This window comes from Chiloscyllium plagiosum, unplaced genomic scaffold (assembly GCF_037043375.1).
Source record: "Chiloscyllium plagiosum isolate Xiang-an unplaced genomic scaffold, Cpla_swu_hap1 HiC_scaffold_30, whole genome shotgun sequence".
NCBI lineage: Eukaryota > Metazoa > Chordata > Chondrichthyes > Orectolobiformes > Hemiscylliidae > Chiloscyllium > Chiloscyllium plagiosum.
Window position 1 is genome coordinate 27,402,001 of NW_028270168.1, and position 15,171 is coordinate 27,417,171.

Sequence of the window (15,171 nt, forward strand, 5' to 3'; positions counted from 1 at the left end):
GTCAACCTTATGACCTAGAAAGGGAACATTCGTTTTTCCATCTCATTGCTGCAAATCAATTGTTGCCAAATTTTCAAAATTAAAAACCAAAATTTTGTACAGTTCTTACTTCCTACTCACTACCCCTCATCCAGTTTCTTTCTCTCCCTATACCTACTGTACTTAATGTAATTCCAATTTGCCCACTGTAATGCATTCCTTCCTGGAGTTGCTTTTGATCCTCAAATCTTATTGGTAAAGGAGACAATGAGCATTGGGACAAACAATTATATCCCAGATGCCTCAGCTGCCATCATAACAATCATGGACTTGCTTGTTCAACAAGCTGAGCTGAAGGATGCAGAAAAACTGAAGATGTACATGGGATGCCTCATGCCAGCACACTCACTGTACCTCATATGGCATCAAGCTACCAGAGGGGAACAGATGCAGACATCAGTCTTAAGCCACTAGATTAAAATAATTTAGGCATCCACAATTTCACATCAGTCTGACAAGCCAACAGTCAAGTGACATTTTATTAAATAACAAAAAGGTATAAAGAATAAATTGTGTATTTTGCCTTTGTGAGGAACCTAATTAGTTTGGATAGTTATTACAAAAGGACACCAAATTCTAGTCAGTTTAGAACAGCTCTCTGAACATCAAGATAAGCCAACAATTCTGTTATTTGTACATGTAACATCTAGCCCATGGAACTATTACTCTTGGGGAGCAATAGGTATTTTATAGGCATGTGGATTAAAAGTCCAGCATGACAGCTAGTGGGATTTAAAATTCAATTACATTCTGAATAGAAAGCGAATTTCAGTAATGGTGGCAATTATCATCGATTGTCTAAACATCCAGCTGATTTACTAATGCCCTTTAGGAAAAGAAATCCATCATCCTTTGCTGATCCGGACGAGATGAGAGTCCAGATCAACAGTTAAGTTTTTGACTCTAATTGCCTTCTGAAATGACTGAGCAAGCTGCTCAATTCAAGGATAATTAAGGACAGGCAACACTGGCATAACCAGTAACAGCCACATTCCACAAAAGGATTTTTTTTTAAAAAAAAGGATTAGCTTTATTAAAATCTAAGAGATTTGCTTCAATCTCAAGTTTGAAAAATCCAGCTGTTACCGTGCTAATTTGAAGTGTACAACTTAGTAATTATGCCTTTGTTTGGAGACAACTACAGAGTAGTTATTGAAGATACAGCAGAAACTAAAATCATACAGCAGTGATAGAAGAACCTGATCAGATCATAGAATCTGACAGTAAAGGTCTGCTCTTAGAAAGAGCTACATAATTATTCCATGCTACCCCCACCTCACTTTGATTGCAATAAGTACTAAAAGAAATTGTTAGAATCAAACAATATTCTGTTCAGATTTTGCTCGCTATTCAGTTAGTAAGTTAAATAAATCCCTGTAATTTACAGTTTATGCAAGATGAGTTAATCATTCTGATGGCAATATCATTGGCAAGATTTTTATTTATGGGCTAAAATGGGAAATGATCAGTTTTAGAAGGACTGTGGAAGGAATTATTATACTTTTAAACAAATTATTGAAACTGTGATATTTATTTGGCTTTGTTCAAGCAGTTGGTGTTGGAGGGGGCGGATTTTGTAAACAGCACGACGGTGGAGATGCAGAGAGAGATTCGACCAGTAACAAGTAGCTGATTAGCTTCTGTAATATGACTAGCCTTGAATGCAAAAGGTCAGCAATATGGTGATAACTCTGGTTCCTGGGTAGCTGAAAAGGTTTAGGTGAGCAATATAGAGAGAAGCCTTTGAACTGCTGGAAGGGCAGGTTATGTGTTGTCTCTATTTTAAAAAAAAAACACCTGAAAGCCAATTACTTTCTCTACCAGTTACTGACAGTTATTGCCTTTAATCAGTTCCTAAGAGACTTTGCAGCTAGAGTAACAATCGCACTATGCCTCACCAAAGTCAGAGAACCTAGGGAAACAAGACTAAAAACCAGAAATTCTTGATAAGCAAAATCACTGAACAAACCACCTGGACTGGTGCTATTGAAATGTGTTTGCCAGTGTTTTTCCCTTTCTACCTGTCGGTCTCTATCAGTCTATATAATTGCATAGAGGTATTAAAGAGGAGTTTGAGTTCTGTTAACTAGATTTAACACACAGTTAAATCAGGGACTTTGCATGCTTTGACAAAATCATTAACATTTATGGTTAACCCAGGAGTAGTGGGACTTCAGAATCAGTGCACTTTCCCAAATGGGTTGGAAAAATGCAGAAGTGGGCCTAAATCTTTATCCATACTGTACAAAAACTAATTGCAGCTTTTAATTAATCCACAACAGTACAATTCTTCAGCTTTCTTAAAAGTATTAATTAATGTTCAAGTACAATTTCATAAGTTACTGAAGTACTCTGGATAGCTCAGCAAGTGGACAGTCATTAGACAATAGACAATAGGTGCAGGAGGCGGCCATTCAGCCCTTCGAGCCTGCACCGCCATTCAATATGAACATGGCTTATCAGTCCTAATCAGTATCCTCTTCCTGCCTTATCTCCATATCCCCTGGATTCCACTATCCTTGAGAGCTCTATCCAACTCTTTCTTAAATGAATCCAGAGACTGGGTCCCCACTGCCCTCTGGGGCAGAGCATTCCACACAGTCACCACTACTCTCTGGGTGAAGATGTTTCTCCTCATCTCTGTCCTAAATGGTCTACCCCGTATTTTTAAGCTGTGTCCTCTGGTTCAGCACTCACCCATCAGCGGAAACATGTTTCCTGCTGCCAGTGTCCAATCCTTTCATAATCTTATATGTCTCAATCAGATCCCCTCTCAGTCTTCTAAACTCAAGGGTATACAAGCCCAGTCGCTTCAGTCTTTCAGTGTAAGGTAATCCCGCCATTCCAGGAATTGACCTCGTGAACCTACGCTGCACTTCCTCAATAGCCAGAATGTTTTTCCTCAAATTTGGAGACCAGAACTGCACACAGTACTCCAGGTGTGGTCTCACCAGGGCCCTGTACAGCTGCAGAAGCACCTCTTTGCTTCTATACTCAATTCCTCTTGTTATGAAGGCCAGCATGCTCTTAGCCTTCTTCACTACCTTCTGTACCTGCATGCTTGCCTTCATTGAGTGGTGTACAAGAACACCCGGATCTCTTTGTACTGCCCCTTTACCTAAATTGATTCCATTGAGGTAGTAATCTGCCTTCCTGTTCTTGCCACCAAAGTGGATAACCATACATTTATCCACATTAAACTGCATCTACCATGCATCTGCCCACTCACCTAACTTGTCCAGGTCACCCTGTAATCTCCTAACATCCTCATCTCATTTCACCCTGCCACCCAGCTTTGAATCATCAGCAAATTTGCTAATGTTATTGCTAATACCATCTTCTATATCATTAACATATATTGTAAAAAGCTGCAGTCCCAGCACGGATCCCTGCAGTACCCCACTGGTCACTGCCTGCCATTCCGAAATGGAGCTGTTTATCACTACCCTTTGTTTCCTATCAGCCAACCAAATTTCAATCCAATCTAGTACTTTGCCCCCAATACCATGTGCCCTAATTTTACTCACTAACCTCCTGTGTGGGACTTTATCAAAAGCTTTCGGAAAGTCCAGGTACACTACATCTACTGGATCTCCCTCGTCCATCTTCAGAGTTACATCCTCAAAAAATTCCAGAAGATTAGTCAAGCATGATTTCCCCTTCATAAATCCATGCTGACTCTGTCCTATCCTGTTACTACTATACAGATGTGCTGTAATTTCATCCTTTATAATAGACTCCAGCATCTTTCCCACCACTGAGGTCAGACTAACTGGTCTATAATTTCCTGCTTTCTCTCTCCCACCTTTCTTAAAAAGTGGTATAACATTAGCCACCCTCCAATCCTCAGGAACCGACCCAGAATCTATCGAACTCTGGAAAATAATCACCAACGCATCCACGATTTCCCGAGCCACCTCCTTCAGTATCCCGGGATGCAGACCATCAGACTTAGTTCCAAGTTTAGATAATATCAGCAGATCAATGAATTACAGAATGAAATAAACCATGTTTAATCCTCTCCCCACTCACTGTGACCACACGAAAAGTTTTCATTATTGCTTTATTGATATTGATAAGGTGTGGGAATGAAACCCAGCTAAAATCAAGGACACGGTGGCTAATTATGTTAGCCTGAAGGTTGCCTATAACAAAAAGTTAACGTTTCAGGTCTGGTGACCCTTTCTTAGAACGTTAATGCTTTGGGTGGCAGTTTTTCTCCACCAATTTCAATTTCACACTTCCAAGTTTGTTTCAAGTTGTGTAGCTTACATAAAGATACATTTCTAAATAATAAGATTTCTAAATTCATGTTCTCAAGACCCATATTTGGGAACAGGATAGCTTTTTTGCTCTGGCTGGCTCTGACATCAACAAAATCTGGCAGTTCATTCTGGAATTTAGCTTTGCCAAATCAGGTCTTCTTTGGATGGATATGGCTGAGCTCCATCAAAGCAATTCCACATCAATCCAATTTTAATCCTATTTTTCCACTTGCAGAAAGCTACAATGTATATAAATTCAATTTCTTTGCTATGAAGCCGGCCTCTACTATAATCAAAGCCGTACCCTAGCTATCAAGTTCATCAGAGGTCCCAATGTCATCATTCACAAGTACTTCACTTCAACAGTAAAGCTCAACCCTCAACTCCATCTATCATTTAACAAATTGGATGGGCATCATGGGAGCTTAAATGCATGACCGTCAGATTGAAGATCTCAACAGTATGTACTAATAAAGTACTAAGAAAATTGGAATAAATTGAGTTCACACTACTAAACCATTGAATATTTTTAACCAAGGCCAAATGCAACATGCTGTGACACTATGACAGCAGCCAATATATCAAAGACAGTTTAAAACTCACATCTGGTTTCATTCTATGTGGCCTTCAACTGCTACTTGGAATTCACACCAAAATTTCAACAAACAATGAGTTGTAAATGTACAAGCTCATCCTCTCTTCTAGCTTAAAGTTACAGCAAATCTTCAATTCCTTATTCTTTAAAGTTTCACACAAGCTTCAATTATGTATCCAGCAGGAAATTCATCCACTCAGGCTTCAGAAAGAATGACTAGAGGACAAGGAAGAAAGAAAGAAAGAAATAAGGAGGGAGAAGATTAAACTAGGGTAAACTAGCTGGTACTATTAGGAAAGATTGCATGAGTTTCTTCATATATCTAAAAGGGCAAAAGGAAAGGCAAAAGTGAACAGTGGGTTGCTGGAAAATGATGCTGGACAAGTAGTAATGGGGAACAAAGAAATGGCCGAGGAACTGAATAAATACTTCACATCAGTCTTCCCGGTGGAAGACACTTTTAAAACCTCAAAAAAGAGATGGGGAAGGTCAGAAATTACTACAGTGGCCGTCACCAAGAAGGTGCTAGAAAAGCTAAAAGGCCTGAAAATGGATAAATCACCTGGACTAGATAGGCTACACCCTAGAACTCTGAAGGGGATAGCTGAAGATAGTGGAGGATTTAGTAGTGATCTTTCAGGTATCAAAAGTAAACCTTTAATTAAAATTAATAATGAAAAAATGAAGACAGCTCCTATTTAATGTAAATTAAACATCTACATCAAAACATATATCTAGCCAGCTTCAAATGCCATGAGATCTCTGCAACCAAAAAGTGTCTTAAACAAATGGGCAGCCTTGACCAAATATTCAGGGTTGTGGGTTTACAACACAACATGTTATAATCAGTAAACTTGCAATGATAACTAACATGTGAATAAAAACACTGACACTGCGACAGAGTCTAGAATTAGGTAGAGAGCACCACTCCTTCTGGTCCGAGCCATACCCAAGTTTAAGCAGACTTCAAGCATAGTGTAAAAAGGGTGCTCCACTCACCTTAATATGAACTATTTTCTCCTACTTCCAAGACAAAGGTTCTAATGTATTGACAATCTAATGATTTATCAACTTCCATGTATGGTGAACAATTCTTAAGCCTAGAACATGATTCATGAAATTGTATAAACTTGAAGAGCATTTCAAATAAACATGATTCACCATCCTTCATAATATGTTTTAAGTCAAACGTAAAAATGTTATTTTTTTTCTCTGCTAAAAATTACCTTCGAGAGGATCAGTATCTCAAAAAGGCTTTTAATTTAAGCAACCAACAAATGTCCCCAGAGACACAGTTTGCACATAAACAATCCAATCTTGATAGAAAATTAAACCTAAATAATCTAGTAACAGCTTAAGGGGAAAACTAAATTGTCAGAATACAAAAAAACCTCAATGGATACTTTAAAGATTTGCAATGGTCAAATTTTCAGACTAAAATCAAATTTAAAAAACTGTAAGCAAGCTCCATTTACAACAAGTCTTGCTTAAAACTTCATACACTTTTTCCACTTCAAATAATTATAACCAATGGTAGTTGTTGCATAAAATAAATCCGAATGATAAACTATGAGAATTCAAACAATTTTTAAAAATTATCCCAAACAAAAGCTAAATCAATTCTCAATAAAGTGGTAATCTGTATACTTGCATTCAAAGTTAATTTAGTTCCAATTAACACAATACATGCATTTTTATGTATAAGGTACTGTATTGTCTTTTCACACATAAATAGTTCTTACCTACAAGGGTTTTAAAAATTAAAATACATATTAAACTTGTAAATTATACAAAGATACCTTATGGTTAGTGCTGTCTTGTAATCTGATCAGTGGAAGAGAAAGGAATTCAAATTAGAAGCCAGAACAAACCAACCTCAAAACTACCCTCTGAATTTTAACTGGCAGGACCAGAATTATGAATGTTTCTTTAAAAATCTCAACATTAAATGGATTTACACTTTCTTCAAACTGACAAGTTCCAGTTTAACAATGACCGCCTGATTTGTGAAAAATTGTCAGGAGTGTAGGTACTGTACATAAAATTGGTATGTGTATGTACATTTGTCAAGACAGTTATATATTTACCAGACATCAACTAGCTGCATAGCTGGTTAGTACTGCAGTCTCTCCAACAGCAGAGGCTGAATTCCAATACCAGCTGAGCTTACCACTTTCTCATCCTTGTCAGATGCTTGGTGACCCTCCGGTTAAACCATTACCGGTAATGTCTCTATTGAGAGTAGATCCTATAGTCCTCTGGCTTATGGCAACTTTACCTATATTGTTATAGGTAAATAAATATCTCAAAGTTCACTCGCAAAGTACAAGACACTGGGCTACACTGTATTATAGTTGAACAAATGAAAGACTAAGCAAGCATAATACATGGTGCAACACCAACCCACAAAGATCAGTCAAGTTCTTAATGCAATCCCAGATCTTTCAGCTAATTTCAGCTGAACAAATGGTTGACACTGAGGGAGGGAGGACAAAAGAAAGGAGGCTGAGGGAAGACATAAAAATCAATCCAGCTCAGGACTGTAGTCTAAAACGTTTGCTGAGAAAATGTCACAAATTTGGCAATGACAAAATGCAGTTTGATTTACGGCCTTTTAAAAATTTGAGAGATGCATCAAGATAATATGGACTCGTTCAAGACAACATCCATCCACGAATTTGTACCATAGCGCGGTTCAATAACTTCAGAGTAGAATTACACAAGATGTATTTTGAGACTAAGTAATTAAACTAAATCGCAGCACAGGAAAATTTGGAAAAATTCTCAATTTAGTGTTACATGTCAAAATCAATGTGTATTAATGCATAACAATTAAAAGTAATCAAATCTTTAAACAGGTAGACCAAGACTATATAATATACTGACCAGATGGCAATTGGAATATCCTGCACTATGTTATTCACAAAAAAAAGTGCATTAGTACATGCCGATTAGATGATGATTCATCTGTACACCAGTTTGATTTTCATAGAATCCCAACATTGCGGAGAGGTGCTATTCAGGCCACTGAGTCTGCAATAAGCCTCCAAAGAGGGACTGTGCTCTTAACGCACATTTACCATTGTTAACCCTGCACACTACAGGGCAATTAAGCATAATCCTCTCCACATAACCTGCAATCTTTGGACAGTGGGAGGAAATCTAAACCTGTAGGAAATCCACATAGATGTAGGGAGAACGTACAAACTCCACACAGACAACAAGTCGAGGGTGGAATCCCTAGCACTGAGGTAGCAGTACTAATCATTGTGCCACCACGTAGCCCTTTATTCACCATGGATCCAAGTAACTGAAAACTAAAATACTAACCAATTGCAGTTTTTCCCAACATCCATAGCAATTGTAAAGCCAATTCCAAACACGCACGATATTGTGAAAAATGCTTATTACTCTTAAATGGCCCGACTCTTATGATCGCACTCCCCCATTCGCAAAATCTTAGAACAAAGAGTTTTCCTATATTAACCATGCAGAATCCATTATTTTAAACACTCACTGGGTCAGTCATCATTCTAAATTCAAAGTTATTTTTGTAATACTTTTACAACCTGGTAGCTCAGTAATTTCTGTATAGAAAAGGTCACAAATGACAAAAAAACAATTTATTATAGCTACACCAACTAAGAGATACATAGTAGCTGGGACCATTTACATCCACGAGGGGACAGTTTAGTTGTCGAATCCAAAAGATGACGTGTCCAACAATAAAGCAATTCCTCAGTACTACAACGAAGTGTCAGCTGAGAATGCATGCCCAAAATTTGGAAGTAGAATTGCTAACAGACAGACAAGATTAATATCCAGGCAACAACAATACAAGCAATATTCATGCAACCTGCCCTCATAATATAATTAGTTAAGCCCCAACATTGGTTCTCACGAATCTACACCAAAGCCATGCCAAGAAAACATTTCCTTCCTGAATCATGGCATTTAAAAAGGTAATGGTACTCTTGTTGGGATTTGGCCACAGCTGTGTTAAACTGAAACATCATAATCACTTTTAAATTGCAACACCCTGAAGTAAATGATCAACATTAATTTAGATACTTGACTTATTTGTGCCTATGCACATTGATTTTTAAAGTGGTGTATGCATCATACCCATCTTTGCCTCAATATCTGCTTTTCAGTATTTATCCTCTGATCTGAAACAGATAACCACACATTTTTGTCCATTCAGCACACTTCACAACATTACCCATTTCCATCCAAGCCATTGTCACTACCAGACCAATTTAATCTTTTTTCCTTGTGTTTCGCCCATCTTCTGCCCTTCACAAACATCAACTCAACCAAAACTACAGCTTCTTTATCTTCCATTCTGAAACTATGCCTGAAAAGAGATGAGATGAGCCAGATAAGCTCATGTTGCTAGGGGTTCTGAAAGCCTCCCTGATATTATACCAAACAGGCACCTGTTGGTTGCCAGTGCTTTCCACTGATTAGCCTTCAACCCACACCCAAATCAATAGGCTGGTAGGTTCAGTATACAGCAGCGTCACACAGGCAGTCATGGTTGCTGCCTGTACAACATGAAAACTCAAGATGGCAGAAGAACCCAGGGAACAGTTGTGTGCTGTTGGTTTGCAAGCGGTAGAAGGCCATCAGGGACATAAGCTAAGGCAAGGTATGATTCTCAATGGCCAGATCCTCCTTTCGGCTAGAGGTTTGCAAAAATTGGAATATACCACCTTGCACACTACATTGACTTATCAATTATATGGGTAGATTTTTGAGTTGTGCCTGCAGCACCAAAATGGGAATAGGCCTATAGTGATGGTAAATAGTCTCCAACTGATGCCATGGTATCAAGCTTGAACCTTTGCACAGAATTTAATCCCAGTACAGGTGGTGGTGATGGAAGCCACCAGCCTATTAAGGAGCCTCAACTCTAATACTCGAAGGGTCCAGACATCGACTCTTTCTCCATTGATACTTGCGGAGTATTTCCACCAATTTCCCCCTTTCAGTTCATATTTTTAGTACCCAACGTATTTCACTTTTATATGTGTCCATATTTTAATCCTCACTAGGTACTCATATTCTGCCCTGATAACTCAATGACTCCAAAAAACTCAAACGTGAAACTTTTGTTGTTTCAAGACCTTTCTCAACTTTTCACTTTTAAACATCCGTAACCATCCCTACAATGCTCCTTAAAACTCAGATATTAAGAAATTTTTGGGAAGGCACTGGATGCTGGAAAGGTTATGGACCCTGACAAAATTCCGACAATAGTATTCTCTAGAACCTACAGCTTTCCTCTTCTAATACAGTTACAACACTGGCATCTGCCCAACAATGAGGAAAAACGTCCAGGTATGTCCTGTACACAAAAAACAGAACAAATCCAACCCAGCCAATTACAGCCCCAGCTTACTCTTGATCATCAATATGGTGATGGAGATGTTGACAATAGTGCTACCAAGCATTAGATGCTCAGCACTAACTACTTAGCGATGCCCAGCTTGGGTTCCACTAGAGCCACTCAGCCCCTGACTTCATAACAGCATTGGTTAAATCATTGCGAGAAGAGTGGATTTCCAGAAATGAGGTGAGTCACAGATCTTGACATCAAGGCCACATCCAACTCAGCGTAGCATTGAGTCCGAGCAAGACTGAAATCGATAGTCTTTTTTGGAGGGCTGTGTGACAACGACAGCTCTCCAATGGCTGAACTCCTACCTAACACATAGCAAGTTAGCTGTGGTTGATGGAAGTCTGTCATCTCAGCTCCAGGACATCTTTGCAGGAGTTCTTCAGAATAATGTCATAGGTACATCCATCCTCAGGTGCTTCATCAATGACCTTCCCTCCATCAAAAGTGGGGGCATTCCATCATTGCATGATGTTCAGCACCAATCAAAGCTCTTCAGATACTGAAGCAGTCACGTTCAAATGCAATAAGATCTGGACAATACCCAGGCTTGAGTTGACAAATAACATTTACACCACATAGTCATTGCCTGGCATCTATCTCCAATAAGAGACAATCTAATCAAGAGAAACTCAAGTGAACTCACCACGTAAACAGTGGCTACAAGACCACGTCAGAACCTATAAATACTATCAATAAGTGTGCGGCTGGAAAAGCGCAGTTCAGGCAGCACTGAGGAAGCGTGCCAACATTTTAGGCATAAGCCTGTCAGCAGGCAAGTTAATGCCTGAAACATCAACTCCTGCTCCTCAGATGCTGTCTGATCTGCTGAACTTTTCCAGCACCACACGTTTTGACTCTGACTCTCCAGCTCATTTTCTGCTAGGAATACCAGCAAGTAACACCACCAGATGCCCCAAAACCTGCCCATCATCTTCAAGGCACAAGTTGGGAATGTAATGGAATATTTCCCTTACACTCAGAAGCAGCACTCAGTACTATCTACGAAGTGCACTGCAGAAATTCAAAGATCCTCGGACAGCACTTTCCAAACCAATGATGTATTTCATTTAGAAGGACAACAGCAGTAGATGCACATGAACACCACCACCTGCAAGTTCCCCAAGTCATTCACCATTCTAACCTGGATATATATCTGACATTGCGTCAAAGTTTGGAATTACCTCCAAGGACATTGTGGGTCAACCTAATTGGGCAGCATAATGGTTCAGTGGTTAGCACTGCTGCCTCTCAGCACGAGGAATCTGAGTTCGATTCCCACGTCAGGCGACTGTGTATGGAGTTTGCACATTCTCCCTGTGTCTGCCTGTTTCCTCCAGGTGCTCCGGTTTCCTCCCACAATCCAAAGATGTGCAGGTTAAGTGAATTGGTCACACTAAATTGCCCAGTGCATTAGTCAGGGGTATAGACTAGGGCAACAGATCTGGGTGGGTTATTCTTCACAGGGTTGGTGTGAACTTGTTGGGTCAAAGGGTCTGTTTCCATTCTGTAGGAAATCTAATCTAATTACTATGTGGACTGCTGCACCACCTTCTCAACGGCAACTAAGAATAGTCAATAAATGCTAAGCCAGTGGCGCTCACGTCCCGCAAATAAATAAAAGGGATTGCGCTGTCTGCAACTTAAGACAGAGGTCTACTAAAGTCACCTCAATGTAACATCTGCCAAAGCCTCAAATAATCGTTCCAGGCGAAATATCAATTTACCTGAAATTTCAAATCAGTATGCCAAATTCACCACTCACAATGTGGTCAATATCAGAGTCCAAATGTAGTTCAGGTATCCCATTTGCAAAACTTGTTCAAGTTAGCTGAAAAACATGGCCCTAAGCTTCTAATCACTTGTCATTTTAACTCTACAAATTTTTCCCACTGATTTTTTTCTCCACTGTCAGTCATCTAATGCATTCCACTGAGTTCCAATGTAAGCCCAGGAATCATCACCTTGTGTTATAATTGGGCATAACCTTTGTTGCTTTTGTCTGCTTTCCACATGCTTGTTTGTTTTTGTTTATCTTAGCTCTCTTTTGGTTTTCATGATCCTACCATTCACATCCCCTCAAGACACATTTTGCTCCTTTATTTAGTCCATTTTCAATCCCATTAGTCTTGGTGAATGATCATTTTTGTTACAGAGAGATATGGTGCTGTAATTTTACTGGACAACTTAATCCAAAAAGTTCAGAAGTGCATTCAAATTCCACTACAGTAACTGCTGGAATTTAAATTCAACGGAATGGAAGAGTCAGTATTGGGGATCACCGAAATATTGATTGCCGTTAAAAATGAACACCCTTATCTGGTCTCTGGCCAACATGATACCAGACACTGATCGACATGGTTATGTCTAGCTACTGAAATAGCCTAGCATGTTTCACAGCTCAACTGTAATTAACATTGGCCTTGTCAGCATTGCCCATATCCCATTGAATAGATTAACCTCTCCTACTTTCTGCCCTATCATAGATCTAGCAGCATCAAAGGAACAGGAGAATCGACATTTCGGGCATAAGCCCTTCTTCAGGAATGAGGAGGGTGTGCCAAGCAGGCTAAGATAAAAGGTAGGGAGGAGGGACTTGGGGGAAGGGTCGTTGGGAATACGATAGGTGGAAGGAGGTTAAGGTGAGGGTGATAGGCCGGAGAGGTCGGGAAAAAGATTGCAGGTCAAGAAGGCGGTGCTGAGTCTGAGGGTTGGGACTGAAAAAAGGTGGGGGGGGGGGGGGCTGGAGAATTCTGCATTCATCCCTTGTGGTTGGAGGGTTCCTAGGCTTAAGATGAGGCGCTCTTCCTCCAGGCGTCGTGTTGCCATGGTCTGGCGATGGAGGCGGCCAAGGACCTGCATGTCCTTGGCAGAGTGGGAGTTAAAGTGTTCAGCCACAGGGTGGTTGGATTGGTTGGTGTGGGTGCCCCAGAGGTGTTCTCTGAAACGTTCCGCAAGTAGGCGGCCTGTCTCCCCAATGTATAGGAGGCCACATCAGGTGCAGCGGATGCAGTAAATGATGTGTGTGGAGGTGCAGGTGAATTTCTGACAGATATGGAAGGATCCCTTGAGGCCTTGGAGGGAAGTGAGGGCAGAGGTGTGGGCGCAAGTTTTGCATTTCTTGCGGTTGCAGGGGAAGGTGCCAGGAGTGGAGGTTGGGTTGGTGGGGGATGTGGATCTGAAAAGGGAGTCGCGGAGGGAACAGTCTTTCCAGAACGCTGATAGGGGTGGGGAAGAAAATATATCCTTGGTGGTGGGGTCTGTTTGGAGGTGGCGGAAATGACGAAGGATGATACGATGTATCTGGAGGTTGGTGGGGTGGTAGGTGAGAACCAGGGGGTTTTGTCCTGGTGGAGATTGGAGGGGCGGGGTTCAAGGGCGGAGGAGCGGGAAGTGGGGGAGATGCTGTGGAGAGCATAGTCAACCACGTCTGAGGGGAAATTGCGGTCTTTGAAGGAGGCCATCTGGGTTGTTCGGTATTGGAATTGGTCCTCCTGGGAGCAGATGCGGCGAAGGAATTGGGAATATGGGATGGCATTTTTACAGAGGGCAGGGTGGGAGGAGGTGTAATCTAGGTAGCCGTGGGAGTCAATCGGTTTATAGTAAACGTCCGTGTTGAGTCGGTCGTCCGAGATAGAAATGGAGAGGTCTAGGAAGGGGAGGGAGGAGTCTGAGACAGTCCAGGTAAATTTGAGGTTGGGGTGGAAAGTGTTAGTAAAGTGGATGAACTGTTCAATGTCCTCGTGGGAGCGTTGAATACGGTCATCGACTTAGCGGAGGAAAAGGTGGGGGGTGGTGCCAGTGCAGCTGCGGAAGAGGGACTGTTCCACATATCCAATGAAGAGGCAGGTATAGCTGGGGCCCATGTGGATGCCCATGGCTTCTCCTTTGATTTGGAGGAAGTCGGATAGGAAAGAGAAGTTGTTCAGAGTGAGGACCAGTTCAGTCAGTCGAAGGAGGGTGTCAGTTGAAGGGTGCTGGTTGGTTTCAGAGAGACAGGCCGGCTACTTGCGGAACGTTTCAGAGAACATCTCTGAGACACCCGCATCAACCAACCCAACCGCCCCATGGCTGAACACTTTAACTCCCCCAAGGACATGCAGGTCCTTGGCCTCCTCCATCGCCAGACCATGGCAACACGACGTCTGGAGGAAGAGCGCCTCATCTTCCACCTAGGAACCCTCCAACCACAAGGGATGAATGCAGATTTCTCCAGCTTTCTAAATTTCCCCTCCCCCCACCTTTTCTCAGTCCCAACCCTCAGACTCAGCACCGCCTTCTTGACCTGCAATCTTCTTCCCGACCTCTCCGCCCCCACCCCTTCTCCGGCCTATCACCCTCACCTTAACCTCCTTCCACCTATCGTATTCCCAACGCCCCTCCTCCCAACCTTTTATCTTAGCCTGCTTGGCATACCCTCCTCATTCCTGAAGGGCTTAATGCCCGAAACGTCGATTCTCCTGTTCCTTTGATGCTGCCTGACCTGCTGTGCTTTTCCAGCAACACATTAAGCTCTGATCTCCAGCATCTGCAGTCCTCACTTTCTCCTATCATAGATCTAGCCTTTCATCAAATCTCCCCTTTCACTTGTAAAAAACCCATTACTTCTCACTTCCCCAGCTCTGAGGCAAGATCATAAATCTGAAATGATTTATTCCTAATACTACTGTGAAATTGGAGTTCTTTCAGCATTGTTTTTTTTCATTTTTTAGCAAAAGATTATGCTGAAGCAAATTAATAATGAGCTAAACACTAGATTTTCTGGAATAGTCAAAAAAACCAGCTTTAATATGCGACACACTAAAAATCAAAAATTTTAGTTAACCAAAATATCAGAAAGCATAGTAAAAAGGAACAGACTGAAGGGGTGT

General features: G+C 41.1%; 1 protein-coding gene across 7 annotated transcripts in view; it reads right to left on the minus strand.

Moving 5' to 3' along the window:
* The window catches only part of srrm1 (serine/arginine repetitive matrix 1), a 59,895-nt gene that overhangs the window by 43,596 nt on the left and 1,128 nt on the right, over positions 1-15,171 (minus strand). The window contains exon 1 of one of the 7 annotated variants that reach the window (XM_087976837.1): positions 4,908-4,934. The exons of the other annotated variants lie outside the window; for them this stretch is intronic. Within the exon in view, the coding sequence (XP_087832963.1) occupies positions 4,908-4,919 (12 nt within the window). The 5' untranslated portion in view covers positions 4,920-4,934. Of the gene's footprint in view, positions 1-4,907; positions 4,935-15,171 lie in introns of those variants that run through there. 7 annotated transcript variants of the gene reach the window in all.